The 24,563-nt window shown below is 45.2% G+C and overlaps 1 protein-coding gene across 2 annotated transcripts in view; it reads left to right on the forward strand.

Annotated features, from left to right (window-relative positions):
* CPA6 (carboxypeptidase A6) overlaps window positions 1-24,563 on the forward strand; it is a 906,257-nt gene that overhangs the window by 780,442 nt on the left and 101,252 nt on the right. For both annotated transcript variants that reach the window (XM_085605490.1, XM_085605492.1), the window contains exon 6: window positions 11,429-11,533. In XM_085605490.1, the coding sequence (XP_085461616.1) occupies window positions 11,429-11,533 (105 nt within the window). The remainder of the gene's footprint in view (window positions 1-11,428; window positions 11,534-24,563) is intronic.

Genomic DNA, 24,563 nt, shown 5'->3' on the forward strand with positions numbered 1-24,563 from the left:
ATCGCTGTCTGTCTCCTCAGAAGGGTTAAAGTCAAGTCCTTAAATATATTACCAGGTTTCTTTTTGCTAGGGCGGGGCATTAACCACAATTGAAATCCATCCGGCTTGAACACCTCAGTTCTTCCTATCACATCTGTCACTCATGTTGTAAGTTATTCCAAATATTCTTTAATGATGGGTATTCCCAAGCCACATGAAAAAATCTCAAGTCTAGTGCTCACCTAGGGCACGAGGTAATAACATTATGATAGATCCGCCCTCTCTCCTTCAAATAAGGTAGGTTCTATGGAGAAAGTAGATACAGTCATTTTAAATCATGCATTCCTAGACACTTTACAGGTTGCATCACAATGTCAACTTCAAATCTTCTTTGACTGGTGCCCTGCCTCCCATTCACCCCTCGATCCTTAAATTCTGTTACGTCAAATGTCAAGTTATCGAGCCACTTGCGGTCTGGGTGAGAGGTGACCTGGTGATTGCTGGTATTCTGGGGGGGGAGCTGTGGGAGGAACGAATATCACTCTACTCTGATGATGTCCTTCCTTATGCGGCACGACCGCGATTTACAATAAGCCGACTGCTGCAGATCTTTAAACTCTTCGAAGGGTATTCTGGGTACCAAATTAACTGGGATAAGTCCTTCTTGTACATGCTATCAGATGGACCACCTCCACGGCTTGGTGCCGACACAAAGTTGACGGTTAAAGATAGTTTTAAGTATTTGGGTATACAAATAACAAAATCTGACGAAGCCTTCCTGTCCGAGAACCTACAACCACAGCTGGAGCGCCTCAGGAGGGACATTACTCATTGGAGAAAGCTGCCGCTATCCCTGATGGGGAGGGCGGTGCAATATAAGATGATGTCATTACCCCGTATACTCTATGTAGCACAAAACACCCCGTGCCCAATCTCAGACAAATTATTTAGGTAAGTGGACAGCGAATTTAGGACGCTGCTGTGGAATGGTGGGGGTACAAGAATCGCGCTAGCCAAACTGCAGAAGGGTGTCTGCGAGGGTGGGCTGGCTATTCCAGACTTACAAAAATATTATTGGGCCTCACATCTAATGGTAATTAACGACTGGGTGTTCGTAGATAGGAATGACCCAGCGTATAGGGTGGACCACTGGGCAAATGGGACAGGGGTCATTTAAGAGCACAGTATCGTCGGAAAAATCCGGGAGGCAGGCCACCACATACTCAGATAGTCGTTGATTTTTGGACAAACGCCAACCGGTTTCTCGGCTGGGCGGACAAATTAACAGAACAGACCCCTCTCTGGGATAGTGATACGCTCCGGGAAGTAGGTAGCCTGCAGGGCTTTGGGAAATGGAAACTGATCGAAATAATACGACTGGGAGATGTGTGGCGGGGACAACATATGCTTACTTTCTCTGAATTACAGACTGATTACAAGTTAGCGGAAACAGAACGCTACAGGTACCTACAGTTGAGACATGCTTTGAACAAATATTTAAAGGAGGGGGAACAGATGAACGAATATAGCCCACTTGAAGATAGATTGCTACTGGACCCAATACCGGAAAAAGCACTGTCATGCACCTACAGAAAGATAAGAGAGTCCTGGGAAACTGATGTACACTTACTAGAAGATGATGAGTGGGCGAAGGTGATACAAAGCCCCAGGGAGGTGGCGATTCGAGCACGGATCAGGTTGGTTCAACTAAGAATAATCCACAGATCCTATTCCACTAATATACTCATGTTCAAGCTGGGGCGCATTCCTGCGGAACAATGTAGGAGGGGATGTAATCAAAGAGGTACCTTCTTTCATATGGTGTGGGAGTGCCCACTCATCCAGCGATATTGGCGGAAGGTGATATGCATAATATCAGAGGTGGTGGGACAGGAGGTTCCTCTTGAAGCCCAGTGGCATGTACTATGTGTATCAGGGGAACAAGCATGGCCTAAATACAAAAAATGTCTATTAGTGGCTGCAATGGTTGCCAAATGGAACATTGCCAGAGCTTGGGGGGCCACGCCAACGCCAACAGCGACACAATGGAAGCGAGACATGGACTGGTGCTGTACCGCAGAAAAGACTATATACGAAAGTAGGGGATGTTCGAAGAAATGGGGAAAGGTATGGCAACAGTGGGAATCTTATAGGGGCAACTGGGAGATTCCTGGGAACTAGATGAGGGAGAGGGTAGGGCAAGAGATCTGTGTTAGACTGAGGTTCTGATTGTAACATGTTCGGTGTCATATATGAATATTGATTGCCGATTGTGCACTATTGTACTGAGGATGCATAGAATATGAGACTCATGATAATGATATATTTTGATGCTGACGTATGTTTAATAAAAAGACGTTTAAAAAAAAAGAAGATGTTGAGTTATCCAACATTGATTGGTATCCCAATGTTACCATTCTTCTCCTTCCCAGAAAGCATAGCAACAGCAATATTGCATGTGTAGAAGGTTCTACTTGTCCCATATCCACACCCATCTTATAACATTCATTATCTTAGTGGATAAAAGAAAGTGACCTGTTGGTACATTATAGTTATGCACGATATTCCCTAACCCTGTTCTCATTTAAATCCCCTACAATCCTAACATCCATTACTGCCCGCAGTTTCAGCTGTCTCAATCTGTCTGACCATTCTACCAGATCAGTCCCAATATTGGGATGTCAGGCGCATAGGCTGTTCTTGTATCGGTTTTTGTCACACTTTTGACCCACCAATAGCAGGCTATAATATTTAACTCAGCATTTTCCTCTCGCGCTCTAAAACGTAGTCAATAAACTCACAGGTATCCCTCACAATATTGGGTCCACAAAGATTCTGTTTCTGCAGATGAAGTTTGCGAGAGCCATCTTACAGCCTCATAGAGTTGTAAATTCATAATCTGGGATGCGTAGACTTTCCTCTGTCACATCATCTCGCGGAGGGCCACTTTGTGTCTCCCAGGCCCCCATAATATTTCAAGCAGTATAGAATCAAGACCTTTGAAATGTGAGATGAGCAATTGCACCAGCAGAGCTGTAAAGTAATACAGGCACCCTGGAAGTGAAAACATTGTGCCTAGGATAGTTTTTCCCATGATGGACAGAATGAAATGCACCCTCTAAGAGCTGAGGGCTGTTATTACGTCTGACTTTGTATGTGATATTTGTTCCCTATGCTATTGCAATGTTCTGTTTTCCCATCTATTAGCACAACTTTCGATTGGTGGTGTGTGTATAGATCCCAACAAGTCAGATAACTTCCCAAACTTTACCAATTTTGCAATTTTGGATTCAAGTCCCATTTGTGCATCTCTAAAATGCAACAAAACGTGGTCCACATATATTTTGATAGTGTGTGTTATTCATCCAGACTGAATACCTCTGTCCTGTCCCTCCTTGGCTTATTACATTGGTGCATGGCTCCATCAGCACAGCAAAGATCATAAGTGACACCAGGCATCCCTGGCGTGTCCCCCTTTCCAGGGAACATGTCTGTGTAATCACCTTGTCAGTGCGGATTCTGGCAGTCTGTCCCACATACACCAAAGTGATCCATTAGAGGATTTCTGAACCCAATACCCTATTTTGCGGGACCTGCAAATAAATCCCTCCAGGCGATATTGTCAAACGTCCTCTCTAAATCTGCTGCTAACACCACCAGTTTTGGTGCAGCTATTGGGGTATCCTCCAATATGTGGAAGAGTTTCCTGATATTCAATAAGGTTATATGTCCTGGTATAATTCCACATTGGTACCCGTGGTCCAACAATAGAAGGTGCCAGATGATCCACTTGCCTATAGCTTTGCTAACTATTTTGCAGTCAGTATTTAAAACGCACAGAGCACAAAAGGATTGCCTATCTGTCTCATCTCTCCCAGGCTTTAGAAGAGATACCATTAAGCTTTCTCTAGTTGTGGCCTGAAGTCGACTTTGTCTTTTTACAACTGAATGCATTTCTGTCAATCTGGAGGGTTAGGGGGATTATTAATATAAACGTTATAACATTTGACCGGGAATCCATCTTCTCCCAGAGACTTCCTGTGGCCATCTCCTGGATCACTTTCTTCATCTCTGGCATTGTCAAGGGAGTTTCTAGGATCTCTCCTGCACAGGCTGTAAGGCTACGCAGGGTGCCCGGGTAAGATCATATTCACTCTCAGGGTTGGCAGGAGTTTTCTTAGAGTCCAGGGCAAAAAAGTTTCTGCTTAAGTATTTACCTTACTTTGGGAGCACTGACAAGAAGCCACAGCCATCCAAATAGCAGGTTTTGTTTCAAATTCAACTTTCCTCTAGGTAGGATGAAGTACCATTCCGCGGCTTTTCACATCCTTCCAGGCTATCTGGGGTGGCAGGAAGAGACGGCTGATTCCAACGGATCAGGCTGAATATACATTGTCCATATTCATCAAACAACCCCTGATTTCTAGGGAACTCCAAGCAAAACACAAGAAAGGGGAGAGATGGGTTTTAGATATAGGGGAGGAAAGTGATTTGGCAGGGAAATAACCGTAGATAGTTCCCGAGTCCTCAATACACATGCCATTCCAGGGAACAAATAAAACAAGAGGAATCAGAAAAGAAATCCACCATTTAATGCAAACTGACCATTCTGCATGCTCCATGGACAGCACACACAATGCAGTGTTTTTTTTATCCTAAACACGCCAACCATATGTAGCACCACACTGTACTTATGGCAGCTAGCCTGGTAAGAATGAGATCTCCAGATGGAGTGTAGGCTTCTGACAGTCAGACTGGGAAGCAAAAGCCTGAAGGGCCCACTGCACCCCAGTTACTGCTGTCTTTACCACCCCCTTGGTGCCTGGAAACCCACATCCCAAACCCCTTGCTTGCATCCTTTCAGTAGGTCCCTTGGTACACCCCCAATATCGTCTGGATCATGGAAAACCTCCAGGCAGCTTGTGGATTCCACTGGGAGAAAACTTACCACAGGCCAGACAAAACAAACCAACAGGACAGTGCCTTGGAATTTTCTATGCCTCACTGTAGCTGCATGTAGTATGTGCACAGAGGATGTATGTCCTGATATTGTGTTGAAAGTCCCACCGTCGTCGCCAGTGTTAAAAGAAGACGCTGTCACTGCTTCTCAACTTCTTTTATTGATCCCGATGACACACCACCAACAGCGCAGCCTGCCGGTATGCGCCCAATCTCCAACTGACCAAATAGAACATTCTTCCATGGAGACTGTGAGCATTCTTGGCATGAGCTGCGCACATGCACTTAATGGGGATGTGCATATAAACACAACACAATGCATATAATACATCTTCCCATGCAGTGCTGGGTCGTTATTATATCAGCAAAAAATCTTTATTGAATCTTTTTCAGTCCCAACCTTTCAGCATTAAATACCTTAACTTAGAGTGTCTGATCTACGGCCAGCCTGTAGGTGCAACATTTGTTGCCCTATGGTTAAACTACTTTTTTGGCACACAACAGATAGTATCCTGCTTTGGCGTCTTATGCATCCATATGGAAATTATTTGAAGGTGAAAGGAGGTTGCAGCGGTGAAACTGATAATGTACAACAAACACATCCCTTAAGTAGAGTTATTACAAAGATCATGCTAGCACTGTACTGCGTTTCTCTAAACTTTATAGTAGCTGTAACAAAGAAAACGTATACTTGTCACAGGGTATTAAACGTTTTGAATATTATATAATAGCACTAATTGTTATCATTAACGTGTTTCTACGTTACATCTATCAGGCCCAGTCCAGTTGTATGTCTAGTTATTATTTTTTTGGAAGGTAAAAAATGAATATGCCTGCAAGTGGGCGGAGAATGTGTTTCGATGTTTATGACATATCTCAGGAAAAACTACAGTACATATGTGGTGTTTTGCATTCCTCACCCCCATCCACATGGTCCAATGGGTGGCTGCTTTGGGTATCCATGGAGGGTAGCTCTTGCCCTTGGAGGGCCATGGGGCCCTTAGACATCTGCCAGGAGGTAGCAGCTGCATAAACCAAAAAGGCCACCTCTTCTGCCCGCTTTATCCACCATCCCCCCTCGCCTCTGAGGCCGCCTGCAGAATGCTTTGCATGTTATCCGGGATTGAGGTGAAGGACTGGAGGAATGGTGCAGATTGCATGCTCGCCTCCCATGTGGTGACCTGAGCAACGTGCAGGTAGAGCTGCCAAATGCTCCAACCACTGGGCGGTTGGGTCTACCTGCATGGGGCTGCCAGTGTACTTTTAACCCCAACGTTCCATGCAGGTTCATCAGGACACATCTAGCATGCCACGCAATGCAATTGCCAGTGAGCAAAAGCAGGGGAACCATGAGGGGTCTAAGAGGAGATTGAGACTCATCCCCAAGTTCATCATCTCGGCCAGCACCTGTGATGAAGCAACTAGACTGCACGGGTCAGCCGCATCCTGAAATGTGCCAATTACCAGGGCAGACATGTTGGGTAAGCTTCTTGACTTCTGGAAGAATGGAGAAAGCCACACGTTGCTTTTCTCTGGGGCTACTGCTTGTCGTTTTATGGACTATCTAATTTTGCTTTGAGAAGCAATCCATATATGGATCTGTTTAAAGTGAAACAAACGTCACTGATATACATGCAAATGTGGATTAAAATTTCTGAATGTTGCTAAACTTGTAACTGGGTTATATGTCGCTGCTTGTTACTGTTCTTCTGTAAACTGCTGCCACCCAGTCTGAAACTTCTCCTGATAAGTGCTCTGCTACCCACAGGATCTAGTTCGTAATATATAAAACCGCAAAAATAAATAACTGTAACGGCCTCCTTAACATCCTAATATGGCTATTTGAAGTTATTCCTCCAAGAGTTCCTCTACATAACTTCAACGTAAATTGGCGCATATTTTCCGACAGTCACTAGTTGAAGGATCTTTCCTGAGTTTTTTTCCTCAGGGCACGAGGTTTTAACGCAAGAGAAAGACATGGATGCCTGGATCACGCAGTAAAACTCAGCGGTGGCCCCCGAAAATGAGGCTCGTGCTCCAGAAATCAAGGCTTCCGTTTGTCGGCAAGACTCTAATAGGCAGTTAATTAACATTCGTGAGCAATTAAACGTCAGCTTAATTTGCTGGAGCGAGTTAGACAAAGTCAGGCACGCATGGAAATGGTTTTGCTCCACATATATTTTCCAGAGTCTGCCAGTGAGTTGCTTCTTATGCAAATCCAGCCAGATGCTCAGTGATGCTGTGGAAATTAGCATGGGATGCGATATCTGGACCACAGTTTTCAGATACATGCAAGGCATCGCTGATGTATGAAGTGCTGCCCCTCCAGCTTTCTCCAGAAGACCACCACACCGAGATTCATGAGGGTCTTACTAAAGAGGTCAAAGATAGTCTACTTTTTAATGGTAGTGGACACAGGAGATTGGCCAACTGGGCCGTAAGCCTGGTCGCCATGCAAGGCATCTCAAGGTGTCTCCAAACATATCCTCGTGACGACTAATATTTACAATAAAGCTTTGATCAATTGAACGCAAGTAAACCTGGAACAAATCCCGCACTGCTCAGTGATCAGCCCAAACACTGCAAACGCCCGAAATGAGGAACTGGCATGGAAGAGTTGTGTGACACTGTTTTTATTCTTGTCTGGCAAATATGTAAACCTAAAATTAGATGAGCTACTAATCTCAACGCAAACTTTACATCTCATGAACTCTGGTTTAATGAGGATTGCACCAAAACATGGAAGCTCTACACTGAATCACTACATGCTTTTAACAAATGCCCTAATTAGAGCCCACTAAAGCATGCCCTCAGTGCTTGCAGGGTGACATACAAATCTGTTGCCAACCAATCCAAACTCATTTAGGCAGAATATAAATGGGCTCTTCATTTCGATATATGTAAAAGAAACAATATCAAATTGTTTTGGGATGTGGTTGATACCAATACATTTAAGAAATCCTGCCTCGATTTTGCTATCAGCAAAAAAGATTGGCATTCACTCATAAATTAGTTATATGACATCACCTCTAAGACAACTGCCAATACTTTCTCTCACAAATTGACCAATTGCTTGACCATTACGTTACTAGAAATAAAAATTATTTATAAAATCCCACAACGGAAACCGCCCTCCTCGCCACAACAGACGACATCCGTACCTTACTGGACAAAGGAGAAACAGCAGCCCTCATCCTCCTCGACCTCGCAGCGGCGTTCGACACAGTCTCTCACCGCACCCTAATACGCAGACTCCACGATGCAGGGATCCAAGACAAGGCCCTCGAGTGGATCCGCTCCGTCCTCTCCGGCAGAACACAGCGGGTCAGACTCCCCCCTTTCCTCTCAGACCCTACAACTACCTCCTGCGGAGTCCCCCAGGGGTCCTCCCTCAGCACTACGCTCTTCAACATCTACATGGCTCCGCTCGCCCCCATCGTTAGAACCTACGGACTCAACATTGTGTCATACGCAGACGACACCCAGCTCATCCTCTCCCTATCCAACGAACCCAACACCGCCAGATACATCTTTCGAGAAGGCATGGAAGCCGTCGCCAAATGGATGAAAAACAGCTGCCTACAACTAAACACCAACAAAACGGAAGTACTCATCATGGGCCCAAACCCAGATGCCTGGAATGACACCTGGTAGCCCCCCGCCCTCTGAAGCCCGCCTACCCCCATGGACCACGCACGCAACCTGGGAATCATCCTGGACTCAGAGCTCAAAATGGACCGCCAGATCAACTCCGTCTCGTCCTCCTGCTTCCACACCCTCCGCCTCCTACGTAAGACCTTCAAATGGATCCCCCTTGAACAGAGAAACACCATCACTCACGCCCTGGTCACCAGCAGGCTCGACTACGGCAATGCACTCTATGTCGGAATAAACAAAAACCTCACCCGCAAGCTACAGAACATCCAAAACGCCGCCGCAAGACTGGTCCTCAACCTGCCAAGACACTGCCACATCTCCCAGCACCTGCGAACACTCCATTGGCTCCCCATCGAAGCTAGTCATCTTCAAGATGCTAACCCACGCTCACAAGGCCCTCCACGACACCGGACCAGCATACCTGAACAGCCGACTCAAATTCCACACACCCAAAAGGACCGTACGATCAGCCCAGCTCTCCTATGCAGTGGTCCCCCGCACCAGAAAGACCTGATCGGGAGGCCGCTCGTTCTCCTTCCTCGCGGCCAGAGCCTGGAACGACCTTCCGCTCCACCTCAGACAGATAACATCGCTCCCCGTCTTCGCAAGCAACCTCAAAACCTGGCTCTTCGAAAGACCCCCTCCTTGATGGACAGGAACCTGCGAACCCCCCCCCCCCCACTCCCCCAGCACCTTGAGACCCTTACGGGTGAGTAGTCGCGCTTAACAAACACCTGATTTTTGATTTGACAACAATTCTAGGACAACTTGCCTGAATGGTCTTTCTGTGACTTTTTCAAGCCTAATGTACCTTTGTGGTCCTGCCGACACAAAATATTATTTATTTATGCACCGAAGACCAGAAATATCCCTCCTTCCTAGATAGGGACCATATTAATACCAGTGTAAAGGATCGAGCAAGATGCCAAAAAGTATTGCCTTCTAGCCATGTTGGACATTGAAAGTGAGGTCTTCACTAAATTCTTATTACACACCATTGAGGAGTGGCTGCAGAGAAAGCAGAAATTAAACTGGATTCAGGTATTTTTTAGAACTCTAAATAGTACTTGGGACTGCATCATTACATTAAACGTGATTGTTTATAGAGAAGTGAGCATACTAGGGCTCAGTTTATTGTTTATATATAGAATTTATCGATACATTTAATAGTGATATGACTTCATGGCGATTCTGAAGTGGCACTCATTAAATAATCCCAAAAAAATCAAGTACTGCCAGTGTGATGATGAAGACCTGCCCTGTATATTTTTTGGGCTTGCTTCCTTCATTACCTCCTTTTCTTACATTTCCCCCTTTTTTCCTCCCCTTTTTTCTTTTTTTTAAAACTTTTTCCTTGCTTCATTGCAGTCTCTTTACTCACTTTATTTGCCCCGCTGCCTTGCTTCCCACTTTATATCATTTTCCTTTCACTGTCTCATCGCTGCACTTAGATCCTTTGTCAACTCTCCTCCCCCACCCCACTTAGCACTGTCACTCCTGTTACACATGAGCCTCCATCCGCAGATCTGCAAAACAGAACAGGGACTATAAAGCGCTCATTCCTCTTTTAGTGTGACCCACACCTGGCTGGCCAACTGGCCTATTGGCAGCACTCACCTTATTTCGGGGTTCACTATATCACTGTCCATACCGCTTTTCCTCAGCACAGTTAGGACAGTGGATGGTAAGCGGTGGGGAGATAGGGTTCATATCTTTTGCTCAATTACAATAGCAAGATTAGCATAACTATTATACAGGGGGCTAAGGAAAAGGGGGGGAAGTACTCTCATAGGGACTGTTGTATCCCCCTCCCCCACACACACCCTTACCTTTCTGGCATTAATGTGCTGCTATACCTCCTAGACAACCCTGGAAAGCTGCATTGAGGCACTAAAATGTTCCTAATGGAAAATGTTCTCCTAAACGTGTTTCAGAATGAGTTCATATCAACTGGCAGCCTTGGAAATATAATTCTAAAGTTTGTTGGTGAAGGACTTTCCATTCTAAACAAGGGCAACTCCTGCCTCTTGGACCAATCATCCACATTTGACAGCCAATCACTCTACTGCTTGAAATGTCTGAATGACAGAATTTTTTTATTTTTTTTGCAGTTTTATATAGCGCAAACTCGTCCTGAAGGTATTAGAGTGCTTTACATGAGCACCAGTTACGTTACACAAGGACACATTCTTTTTTATATATACATTTTTTTGGTAGGAACGGGGAGATTAAGTGAATTGCCCTGAATCACAAGATGTGGAGTCGACCCAAGACTCGAACCTTGGTTCACCGGCCCCAAAGTCGGCAGTCAGACCACATCCTCTCCCCATAGAATGGGGCTGAAAGGCATCGTCCTCTCTTTCGAGCCACAACTTTATAACTGAAGTCAAAACTTGACACTGGTAAACAGTCTCTGCAGCCATTCAAGGTGTGCCCCATGGTTCCATGCTCTGTGCAGCGCGCTCTAGTCTTTATGAAAAACCTCCGGCCTCTACCGTGGGGCCAACGGTGGATCGTGTGATGCGGCTTCAACGATGCACTAATTTATACAATGGCACAGTTTGTGTGCACTGTGATGTGGTTTGTGAACACTGTGGTGCAGTTTGAGATCACTCCGAAGCAGAGATTTTACATTCAGTGGTGTAAATTGTGGTTCTTGTCTGATTTGTTATAAATTATGTAATTTATAATGCAGATTGTAATAACGGAGGTGCAGGTATGCATGGTGAACCGTTTCAGTGTGTTTCAGTGTAACCAGAAGGACAAGTATTTTTAACGATGCGTCAGTTGAAGAAAGAAGTACCTTATTTACGGCGACTCTTATGTTTTTCAGCTGGGAAGTAAAACTAAGACAAACAAAAAAGCTGTTTGGATCGACTGTGGAATTCACGCGAGAGAATGGATAGGTCCCGCATTTTGCCAGTGGTTTGTAAAAGAGGTACATATGTAAAGGATGTATGTAGAATCTTTATATTTAAATGGAATGATAATAAACAAATATGAATGTGTAGGGTGAGCGGTGGGTACTGCAGCGGGGAACTCCCGCCGACAGAGCACTCGATGCTAGACTGGCAGGACACATTTGCGTGGGGACAAGTGAGGCCTTTGCTCTCTTTCCATCTCTTGGTAATCCCACACTGGATCACAGTGCCAGCCAAGCTAAGGACAAAATTACCCAAAATTAGAGTAGACGAGCCACTCCTGATTTCATCCTGGGTGATTGTCATGGCTGCAATAGGAGGTATCTCCAACCAGGGCCGTTTTAACAGCATCATAGGCCCCCAGGCAAAGTTGTTCTCTGGGCCTTACCTACACAACCACTGACAGGAATAAAAAATGTTAACAGAAAATGTGTGTTAAATTCTGGTCTGCATGGGGCCCCTATGCTCGTGAGACCCTCAGGCAACTTCCCAGCGTGCCCATGCATTCGTTAAGCCAACACTCTCTCCAATACCAACACGGCTTAGTCAGCCATCTCCCCTCTGTCCACCAGCATATTATTCATGTATCTGTTTACATAGTTTTGCATAGCATGAACCAGGCCTCACTGCAAATAGAGATTATATACATAAAGGACCTGATTACGGGTGTTACTGCACCTGGATTTCCAAGTTCAGGGAACATCAGAACCAGTTGGTAATTCAGGACCGGTAGAATCGCATGCAGCTTTGCTTGCTACAGCCGCCAAGCCCGGTCCACCGCTCTAATCTGACGTTTTTCTGGGGTAGGGATAAAGCATTCAATGCACCCCCTGTCAGAACTAAGTTTTCCTTACCTCCCCTATTCTTCAAACCTCCCTCGTCTACCCTTGCCCCCACAGAATCCCCTACTCCCATTTAGGACCTGATTTAAACAGGTACCTTTTTGTCTTTTGGCCATGCTGCGCAGCATCTCGCCGTTGCTCTACAGCATTTCTAAAAGACATTGGCAAAGCTAATAGGACCCCAAGGCAAGACCTTTTGATTTTATCAATGCTTCCTTTTACCAGTAGTCCCGGGAACCCAGACTCTGAGTCAGCAAATGAGAGACTAAACTGGGCCCTGGTTATTGTTTGTGTCTCAGAACCTACCTGGATAAGCTGATCACCCTTACCTACCACAAAACCCAATGTATTACTCCCCAGCTCTGAAATAATCATTGATTGAGTCTTTTGCTCACTTATAAAGTAGTCGTAGGGAGGTACAATATAAAAAGACCTCATGATTTATGGGCCCTACCTGAAAAAACAGCATAAAGCTGTCAGTTTACATGTTAATGCATGAAGCAGGGGTTCCCATGAGAAACCCTGAAACAAACAAACAAGAGCTGTCGGTCAGTTGTGACCAGGCCTGGGCGGAGTTAGCGGAGTTCTGTCCGTGAAATTCTGTGAAGTGACGCAAAATTCTGCCGTGCCTCACGGAGTTCTGCAAGCAGCAGAGTTTAGCAAGTAGCACTGCTCGCACTGATTTTTAGCGCCGAGAGTTTGTCCCACACTGTAAAATCAGTGCATATAGCAAGCACTATGCGCAGTGCAAGAGGGCTCAGCTTCGTTCTGCTGTTCGAGTAGATGTTCTACTCGAGCTGCAGCTTCCTCAACGTGAATGGCAGATTTCCTAATACAAGCGGTTGCGACCTGCCACGACCACCCGCATTGAGAAATCTCACGAGGAGGCGGTCTAGTACGTGATTTTTTCTCGCGATCACTTGCACACTTAATATTGGTGAGCTGTTTGAGAGAAAAACTCCGCTACCCATCACTTCGTGGAGTTTTGCGGAGTGCGCAAAACTCCACGAACTCCGCCGGTGGAGCGGAATTCTTCGCTCACCCAACTTGTGACCAAAGTACCTGATCTGACATGACAGCCAGCTGCTGACCCCAATTCAGCGTGCAATTATATTGAATACTTAAATAACTGTATGACCTTACTTGTTCAACATGTTCAACATGTAACCCCTGATCCACCAGGAATATGTACGCTTCCTTCTTCTGGACAGCAAGACTTTAGTTTTCTTTTAGGTTTTTATTAAAAAAATTGTCGGAACTATATGATAAAAGGCTTGTTAATAAACGGGAGAAGGGGAATTGATATTTTTGGTATTGGAAATCTACTTACATCGTAAGAGGTAGTAAGGATCCTCCTAATGTAGGGAGATGGCTAGCAGGTGGGCATGTCAGCCAGGTACCAATTAAAGGTAGTGGGCGCCAGCCAGCACACAACCCAGCTTTAAACCATTAACAGGTATGATCTTGTTGACACTGGCCTGCTCCTTACCATAGTCTACCTTTCACCAGGTGTTTTGATGAAAAGTTTGAATGAATTTGAAAAGTTCTGACCTGTGTGTAAAGCCTTGAATGCTCGACTGAACAAAACCGTGATTTCATCAGTGGTAGATGTGCCCTCCCTGAATCTTGCGTGCTCAATGGGAAGTCATATATTGATATTCATTCTTAAAGATGTAATAATATTAAGCTGACATACAATGTACCATCACAATCAAGTAGGACAATCAGTGATACGTTGCAAAGGGTTTCTTTGTTGATGGATACAACTCACAATAAGATTAAGGAACCCAGCTCAGAGACAGGCAAATCCCCTATGTTGAGATCTTAATGAAAGTGGGGCATGACAGCGAAGCTCACACTTGAGGCTGGAGCTTCAGCACAGAAATTGATAGCCAGTTCATGCCAGGGCAATTGGCCTGTTGAATCAGCTTAACAATTAGCTCTTCTGATATCTATGTTTATGTTTAAGACTTTTTATTGATTTCTAGAAGTTCAACAAGGAAGGTACTTCAAAAAATAACTTCAAAGGAAAGTAATACACAAATACTCTCACCTTTCAACCACCAGCCGGTGAGGCTAGAAGTATGCGTTTATACAACATAGTCATATACAAATTCGCAAAAGGAACACATCATATCCTTAAAAGAAAACGAAAAGGGGGGGGAGGGGCACAGGGTGATACTATGGGGAGGAAGCCCGCACGCCCACCATGTGATAGTCAGCAATGGGATGACATCAACCTTGGCCCCTTTTTTTTAGATGTTACATTCACATTGGGATCATTCACAGACCTCACCAGTACAGATTGCTTCCAGGCACCAAAAATCTTTACAGCTGTTTGAGAAATTGGGCTCACATCGGTGACCACTCGGGCTTTATGAAACCCACTTTCCCTTGAAAAATGTAACACTTGTGTTCTTTATTAAAACATAAAACCTGTTGATCAAGTTGTTTGTTCTATAGATATCTATTGGCTAAGTGACCTACTCCTATAGAACGTCTTCAAGGTTTGCACATTTTTAGCTAATTCAGGTGTTAGAATTTTATTTGGGTGACTTCAGAATCTATTACATCTAACAGAGACATGGTTCTCCTGAAAGGCCCACCAATGGTCCAATACCCTCGAAATGTGTAGTATGGATACGATTGGCTTTTGGAATTTAAATCATTATCGAACATAGGGGATATAAGCTGAGGAACTTTCATGACCCACTTGTCCAAGTCAACCTTCAATAGAGTTAACCATTTAATAATACAGGCTTTTCAAACCTCATCTGATTACTAGTCATATAATAGGGGATTTTGGCAAATTGCCAAAGGTATTCTGTTTCATAACATGAGAGAGATGATTGAAGTGCACCAAAAAGTCCTTCATCAACTTGTAATGATAACATGTGACAAAGGTGCAATGTAAATTATTATTCTCTCCAACACTGGCCTACATGTTGTTTTTGTAGATTGCTAATAAAGTCAGGAGGTTGCTTCTGAGCTCCACAATTTGCCTCTGTGGAGCTGCTCGTATGACCTGGGGGTGACCCACCAATAATTTGACTCCCCACCGAAGGGAGGATTCATTTCAAAATTAGCTGCGTCAACTGTAAAGCCCTTCACCTAAAGGAACGTACATTGCTGAGCTATTCGCACTATTGGTAAATCTTCTCAACCGTTGGTAAAAAATGATCGGTTCGAGGAAACACGTAAACCTAAGGCCTCAAGTCTTTAAACCTATCCCTGAGGTACTGCACCATCATTCTTCAACTGTCCCCCGCAGCGGCCCTACCAGAGGCGTAGCTAGAGCTTGTGGCGCCCGGGGCTATCTCTCAGATTGCTTCCCCTGGGGAGGGGGTGTTGCTGGGGAAAAAGGACGGCCAGTACTTGAAAGAGGTCCTAGAGACACATAGTATCGCCGCTAATAGTTACCTCGATCATGCAAGTTACATGCACATACATGACACGGTCCAAGGCTACACAGTTGAATACACCGGTGACTGGCAGTGACTGGCAGTACAAAAGAGAACACACAGACTGCATGATCTATCTGGGAACTCAGAAAAACCGCATGTGACATCCATCAGAAAGCTGCGTGAATAATTAACTGGTAATCCCCTCAGCACAATGCAAACATGCACATACATGACACTGTTCAAGGATCCATCATCTACAGCTGACATTAAATGACCATTCATCATGGTCCCCCCATTAAAGCAGTGCACTTTGTGATCTGCATGGTACATGTTCTTTGCAGCAGGCACATTAACCCTCTGTGCTATCTTTCCAGGAGTCAACCCTTCCACTAGACAAAACTCTGATCTCTCTCTAGGAAGAACATTAATCACCAAAGTTATCATGACATTTTTATTGTTTCTGAAAATTGCTGGAGGCCAGGAAGGAGGCAGCAAGTTTTTTTCAAACCATAATATACTTGCAAACACTACACACCCACCCGAAATAGGTGCCCAGTGCGGTCACACCGTTCGCATCGCCCTAATCTGCTCAAGGTTCATGTGACCTCAGTGACAGAGTCACAGCGACTGGTTCACTGTTGCTCTAGGGTGTGCTGCTTCGTAGGCCTGCCCGCAAGACTGGAGATGAACTTCAGTATGGATTATGGTGGGCAGGCCTTCAAGGTTAACCCACAATTGGCACCACTAGGGTACACCTGCTTGTGCTAAGACATCAAGCCTTCTAAGGTCTAGTGGGGCCTTCTAAGGTCTAGCATGGGAATGTGCTCCCTCGGTAGAGTAGTCTGGTGGACTGGTCATAAAGGCTGAACCCGGTTCCCCAGTTCCAAATTCGACAGCTCTGGCCATAGTGCCACATCCTCTCCCCCACTGAACACCATACTTCCCCACTGAGAGAAACTCACACTGCCTTCAGCTATAACCTAATTGTGCCTGCTATAAACACTTGGATGTGGCTCAATTCAAATTATGCACTTGATTAGAGTAATATGCTGCCTAAAAAAAAAAGTAAAAGCAACCACTCATAGGGAATGCAAGATGAAGCATGTGAAATGTAAGCAGAAACAACATGGTTACCTTAATGATCTCTCACTCACTATTCAGAAATCAGTGAGTGGTTTTACCTGAAAAGTTAAGGACATGACTAGAGGGCCCTGAAGGGAGCCGTTTCAATGTCCATTGCTTATATCCTTAAAAAATGTAAGCAGTATGGTTTAAAAAGACCACATCCATAAACACAGAGCCATTGTACACATTGTGTTTTCAATCCACCCATCAACCAGGTATTGCAGTACCTCCAGGAATGGTGCACTTCCCCACCTGGGAACAACAATGCTGTTCAAAGAAAGACGAAAAAACAAAAATAGCGCTTCACTGGTAAACTCTGTAAAGTGATGCTGATGTATTTGGATGTAAATAAAACCAATCTGGCCACTTTGCAAACCCTCTGTCTTGCTTTATTTAGTTATGTATTTATTTTTCATATTTAAAGCCTTCTATTTCTCTCCATCCCGCTGCACTTTGGAATAGAAAAATGTCAGAAAAAGGGCATTTCTCGCAAGAGTGTTTTTCTTTTTTGGATCCATTTCACAGGGAAGCAACTAAATGAAAGAAGGAAAGAGAGGTTGTGAACCGTTTCTTCAAGTCACGGTTTTCAGTAAGTGAGGAGCAAAACAGAAAGAGAGGGAATAATAGGAAGAGAGGGGGGGGACAGCTGCCAGCACAAAAAAGAAGAGGACATTGCCCGAGTCCTATTCCTTCTCTGCCCGTCCCCGAACGTCCACGAAAGCAAGCCGAGCCTTATCTGAATGCCTTTGTACTCCCCCAAAATAGTGCCGCCTGGGGCGGACCGCCCCCACCGCCCCACCCTAGCTACGCCACTGTGCCCTACAAACTACTCCCACTCTCCTGCCGCTCAGCAGAGGACTACCCAGGCGCCCAAGCCCCCACGGTGTGCCCCATGTCTACCACGCCATGGCGTTTATTTCAACTTGCTTCAATTCGCACCCTTGTTTCTTGCAAAACTGTCGTCTATTGCTCTTCCCTTTTCTAGTTTCCTCTACAGTGCACTAATACCCCATAGTTTAAGGCGCTCTATAGAATCGTTCAATAAATAAATAAAACATACACCTGAAGTTTTCCCAGTCACTCTCGTTCCTGAATATTGTTTCCTAATTTGATCATCGTCCGCAAGTGATGCAGCTAAAAGTAATTCTAAAAAGAAAGAAACATTAGGGGACACATTTATATAAATGTGTTTTGAATTGCTTTTATGAGGTCTGAAGTTACACTGGATCTTTAGTTGTAAAAAAACATTCGGCTTCAAGGAAAACATTTTCCACTTTCCACTGATGAAAACCACTTAAGATCTCACAACTGGAAAAGCAAAGTCGCCTTGACATTTCTAACCGGTTTTATTGAGGCTGAAGGGAGGGAGAGAGAGGGAGGAGACAGAGTAACACTGGTTTAGCCTTTAATCTCTTGCAAACACCTCAAGTTTAAGAAGTGCTGAAAAGAGCTTCTTGCACTACCTTCATATTGCCACGAGGAGGTGCTAATGTGAAAGTCTTTTTAAAACTCTGAGTAACAATAAACTTATGGGTTGAACTTAATGTACTTTTTTCACTAAGGTGTAGTAGAGTAGGTGTAGGAGAATATGTTGTATTACGGATACTACTTGATGCTTCATAGCAGTGCTTTTCTAATCCATATGTGACATGTTTAACTCACAACCATTCTTACTTGCCCTCTTGCACCCCTGCGATAATTAAAATTGCGATCATTTGTTGACACTTAGGGGCATATGTACAAGCCCCTATCGCCACCACAACGTCAACATTGTGGTGGCGATAGGGGATTAGCCTTATTAGGGGCTTAGCCTTATTTACAAGGCAGCCTTAAGCCACTTAACGTGGCTTAACGTCACCTTGTACATAACGCCCCCTTTCACGCTATGGTTAGTGTCTGCATTGAGGGGAAGATTATTTATGTGCACAAAGGTCTCCCTTCCTGGACATAAACAATCTTTAAAATGGTTTTTAGCACACATAGAAGTTGCAAAACGTCATTAAAAAAAAAAAAGATGTTTATGTGCAGGAAGGGACACCTTCCTGCACATAAACAATTAATGGTGTTTCGCTGTTTCTATGTTTGTGCAGCACACATAGAAACAGCAAAAATGAGGCGAAATAAAGCATTTCTCCTCGTTTTGCCTGTTTAAGACCAGGTTTTCCCTGGTCTTAATTTTGGTGCTGCCTCCTATTTACGCCACCCTTGTAAATAGGGGGCAGCAGCAAAATAAATTGCGGTGTTACGCCCACCACATCACCCATTGCCCTTCGCGTGAAAGGGTGCCTTATTTACGATGCAGCGTTAAGCCATGTTAAGTGGCTTAACGCTGCCTTGTAAATAAGGCGAAGCCCCTATCGCCACCACAACGTCACTAAAAGTGACTTTGTGGTGGAGATATGGTCTTGTAAATGTATCCCACAGTCTCTTACACAACAAAAAGTACAACACAGGTAGCTAACACACTATAGAAGGAGTGAGAGGAGTTAAAGGGCATAAACCCTTATTTTGGCAGTTATGTTCTCTCCTTGTTAAACTGTCAGATTTCTATTAAAATTCTGCGTAGATGAGCTACAATGTTTTTTTACATCAAATGACGGATTGGGCAGCAGCAGTACAAGCTTTGCTTTCACACAGAACAGGCACAGCATTGCAGTTGCAAATAAAGCCTGGGTCTTCGAGAAATTCTCTTATCCCCAGAGAGACCACTTTTGGGTCTATTTTAGTGACTGAGGTTGAGCCGTGTGTCCCGTGGGGGTCGGGGCTGAGGGCAACACAAGCTATGGCAGCAGACAGGTGCTCCTGGAGTACACCCCACGTCTCCTGGTTCTCTCTTTCCTGTCCCAATTGTATTGTGATTTTAACAAGCCATTGTGAGGGCAGCTCTGCCCTCCACCATCTTAGGCCTTGAATAATCTTAATGAAAACTGTTCTTAGTTGTTGAGTGCCTTCCTTGTCCCGGATAACAGTGCAAATATTTGAGTAGCATTTTTATATTGTGCAGAAAAGGAGCTTCCTCCTGTGGCCTAAAGGAAGGATGTAGGGAAAGAAGGGATGGTAGGGGAGGAAGTGAGTATTGAGCTTTACTTAGTGACTAAAACCCGTTGGGGAATCAAACGAGGAGTGTGCGAGATAAGGCTTGGAGTGTGCTGAATGACACCCTTAGGGCTTTAGCTTGTGGGCTTTACTTTAAGACATAACATGTTCTCATCAAGCAATAGTAAGAATACAAAAAGTGAGAATAGAAAAGGAGAAAATGGTCTGAATGCAAGGCTATTAGCAAATAATAGTGGGGGGCAAAAAACCAGAAGTAATCACATTTCCGGGTTGAGGGCTTTGATGGTGTGACAAGTTGCCTTAAATCATAATGAAACTATGATCCCAATATTTTAGCTTTAAATTGCTTCAGAAAGAACTCCTAGATTTTGTCAAAAAGTAGACGAACAATTGGGATCACCACTGAGGGAATGTATTCCTAGGGTTCTAGTGTGGTGCCCATAGTTTTATATACACCTGCCATGGCTATTTGATTCCTCTGGATGGCTGCCCATTTTACGTAATGGTGAATATTCGGACCATCAGAGCGGCATCACGCGCTGAAGTTGGGTTTAGGGCACTCATATTAGAAAAAGGGTCCCCTTTCATTGTCAAAGAAAGTGTGTTATAGTCACTATCATGTCTTTCAATTACTTTCATATCTACAAGGCTAGGCCATAATCGTACGTCTATTATAACATCATACATTTTTCTTAAACTAGCCCCCTCTTTTTCAATGTGTATGCCCACTTCTGCTGGAGTGTGTACAACCATTACAGGCCATGAGGCCATGGGACAGAGTCAGGTCAGCTAATTGAAGTGATTTGGCTGTCCATTTTCTCAATGGGGATGTTGCTAGGGGTGGTAGTCCCCATTTTTCGTCCTCATGTTCAGACAGGATAGTCACACTGTCAATCAGCTCAAAGTGGCATTGAATTCTTTCCCAATATGATGTATTTGCTTATTGGCAGTGTGTTTATCCAACCATTACCCGAGGCTACTTACTAAGGGTGATTTCTTTTAGGGGTAGTTCAATTGTAAATATTGTAAAGTTCCAAAGAGGAGCCTTTACCAAAGTCAATGACTAATCCTAGCAAATCAGGCAACCGTATGTCTAATTTTGTAGCCTTGCAGTCCAATGTGAGTTTCACTCATTAAATTAGTCTGCTCAACGGTCATCCCGCACCAGGCACTTTGGTTTCCTCACTAAAAGTCGCACGCCATGACCAGAATACTGGGGCGGTAGCCCAGGTTTCTTCAAATATACAAATATCAAATTTCTCAATTAAATAGACCCATAAAATATCAGTAAGCTTTAAACTCAATCCAGCCACATTCAAGGAAAAAATTCCAATAGCTGGATCGTCCATTTTAAGTTCCTTTGAGGACTTTGGGTTATAAGACCCCTGAAAACCATAGTGAACACTAGTTTAGATTTGATAACCATTTCATCATTGCCCTCAATTGTGTCGATCCCAAGAGAAGGATCACCCATTTTACAAGATCCCTGGCTATTCCCTCCATGATCAGGGTAAACCGGTTTTATGGTCAATCTACCCAATTCAATAGTGATGACAGTTGCTAGCTTTGATTACATCTGTACTGCTCTCCTGCCTTCACTGCTGCCTCACCTTCACCCACCTCTGTACCCCGGCATCCTCACCCAACCTACTGACCCTCACCACACCCAAACCTCTCAAGTGCATCCTCCTCAGCTTACAATCCCTCCACAAACACGCCATAGAGATCTGGGACCTCCTTGACGCCGCCTCACCTGACATTGCCTTCCTGACGGAAACCTGGATGAACTCCAGCTCAGTGCCAGACATTGCCACCGCCATCCCCGACGGCAACAAGATCATCTGCAAGGACCATCCTATTCAGCCAGGAGGAGGCATCACCATCATCCACAAAAGCTCCCTCCGCTTGACCACCCACTCAGAGGAACCAACAACCCACTTGGAACATGTCCACTTCCAGATCCAGACCAAATCCGAAAACTACCCTCTGCGGCACCCTCGTCTACGGTCCCCGAGCCTCTTTCACCAACTTCATTGTCGACCTCATCGCACCCCAGGCCCTCGCATCCACTGACTACATCCTACTCGGAGACCTCAACTTCCACCTGGACAACCAAAACGATCCCAGCTCCTCCTCCCTCCTTGAGAACATCACCAACATAGGACTTGAACAGTTAGTTACCGCTGCCACGCACACAGCAGGACACACACTCGACCCAGTCTTCGCCGCAGGAAACAGAATCTCCTACAACCACACCACTGAACTCCTCTGGACCGACCATCACTGCATCCACTTCTTTTTCAACAAACCCACCGCACACAGCACGCCCACCTTTTACCCCACAGTAGTTGAAACAGAGTCACAGAAGATCAGCTCACCACCTTTCTCAACGACACATCACCACCAATATCCTCAGATGTCAACACCACAGCACGCAACCTCCACCAATGGATCACAAACTGCGTCGATACCCTTGCCACTGGCAAACAACACATCAAGAAAGCAAGCTGTTTCCCCCCCGCGCTTCAAGAGTCCAGGCACACCTATAGACGGCTTGAGAAGACATGAAGGGACAACAAAATCCTAGAAGCCCATTCTGCCTTCAAAGCAGCCACCACCACACACCACCACCTCATCAAAACCACAAGGAAGAAGGCCCTCCAAGACAGAATCACCAACAACGCACACAATAGCAAAGAACTCTTCAGCATCATCAAGGAGTTCACCAAACCAAACAGCAAGGCCACAGAAGTTCCACCCTCCCAAGACCTCTGCAACAGACTTGCCACCTTCTTCTACCACAAGATCAAGACTATCTAGGAACTCTTCAACACCCAGGACCACCCCACTGTGCCAGCAATCACCACAACCTTTGACGACCCCCCCAGCCCACTCTGCACAGCTGGTCCCCATTCACCACGGACGACAGCATCCACTCCGGAGAACCTACAGACCCTGCCCGCTCCGCATCTTCCACAGAGCCGCCTCAGCCATTGTACCCAAGCTATGCTGAACCATCAACCGCTCACTTGAGACCGCTACCTTCCCCGACAACTGGACAGATGCATAGATCAACCCCCTCCTGAAGAAACCCTCCGCGTACCTGACAGACCTCAAGAACTTCAGGCTCATGTCCCTGCTCCCCTTCTCAGCCAAAGTCATCGAAAAAGCCATCAACGCCCAGCTCGCTGACTTTATCAAAGCCAACCACATCCTGGACATCTCCCAATCTGGATTCCGAAGCAATCATAGCACCGAGTCTGCCCCCTGCCGCCACTGACGTCATCCACTCCCTCCTCGCCCAGGGTGAAACCACAGCCCTCGTCCTACTGAGCCTCTCGGCGTCCTTCAACACGGTCTCCCAATTCACCCTTGCCACAAGACTCCATGACGCTGGTATCCAAGAGAAGGCCCTCAACTGGAGCCGCTCCTCCTTCACCGGCGGAACACAATGGGTTATACTCCCACCGTACGTCTCAAAACTGACAGAGTTCCGCTGAGTCAGCCGGAACTGTTCCCTCATCCCCATCCTCTTCAACATCTACGTGGCCCCTCTCGCAGCCATCGTCAGGAACCACAAGCTCAACATTGTCTCCTATTGTCTCCTATTCTGACGACACTCTGCTGATCCTCTTCCTCACCAAAGAACGCACTGTCACCAGGAACAACTTCCACAAAGGAATGAAAGCACTCATCACCTGGTTGAAGGACAGCTGCCTGAAGCTCAATTTGGACAAGAGAGAAGTGCTCATCCTGTGAGCCTTCCAGCCTCCCCCTCCGCTTACCCACGCATACAAGGCCCATCATGATGCCGGACACTTATACCTGAATCTCTGCCTCACATTCCTCGTACCCAACAGACACCTCCGCTCCGCCCTGGCTACCATCCACAAAACCAGAACCGGAGGAATGTCCTTGTGCTACCTCACCTCCAAGACATGGTACACCCTGCCCATCCACCTCAGGAAATCACCCTCGCTCATGCAATGACCAGGAATGAGTAGATCTACTGAATTAAAAAACAAAATATATTTGTTAAAAAGAAGGAGAAGTCGCATCAAGAAGAAACTTAAAAAGGAAAAAGAGGATTCTCTTTGGATCAGATTAAGGGAGGCGGTTATTCATGGCAATACTAGAAAATTTTGGTCTCTCATCGGAGAGGGTTGTGGAGCTAGAGTCAGCCCTCATCCTATTCCTATTGCCGAATCATTATGGGTGTCGTTTATCTCCGCCCTTTATGCTGGGAATGGCGTAACATTTGAAGGTGAGTGCTCCTTAGAAGCTCCGAGAGATGTTGAGCTTTCTATTGAAGCCCCTTCAGAGAAAACCATTGAAATGGCTATTAAGGATATGCGTTCCTCTGGAGCTATGGGGCCCGATGAACTTCCCATTTCGATACTAAAGTTAGATCCTGTTCTATGGAGTAAAATCCTCTTTCCTTTATTTAGTGCTTGCTTTTCAAGTAAGACTGTGCCATCCTCCTGGAAGGGGAGCATTTTGGTGCCCCTGTTCAAGAAGGGCGATAGGAATAATCCAATGAACTATCGTCAGATAGCTCTCCTTGATGCTATTGGAAAAGTCTTTTCCAAATGCCTTCTAGCTTTAATCACTGATTGGGT

This window comes from Triturus cristatus, chromosome 5_1 (genome assembly GCF_964204655.1).
Source record: "Triturus cristatus chromosome 5_1, aTriCri1.1, whole genome shotgun sequence".
Taxonomy (NCBI): Eukaryota; Metazoa; Chordata; class Amphibia; order Caudata; family Salamandridae; genus Triturus; species Triturus cristatus.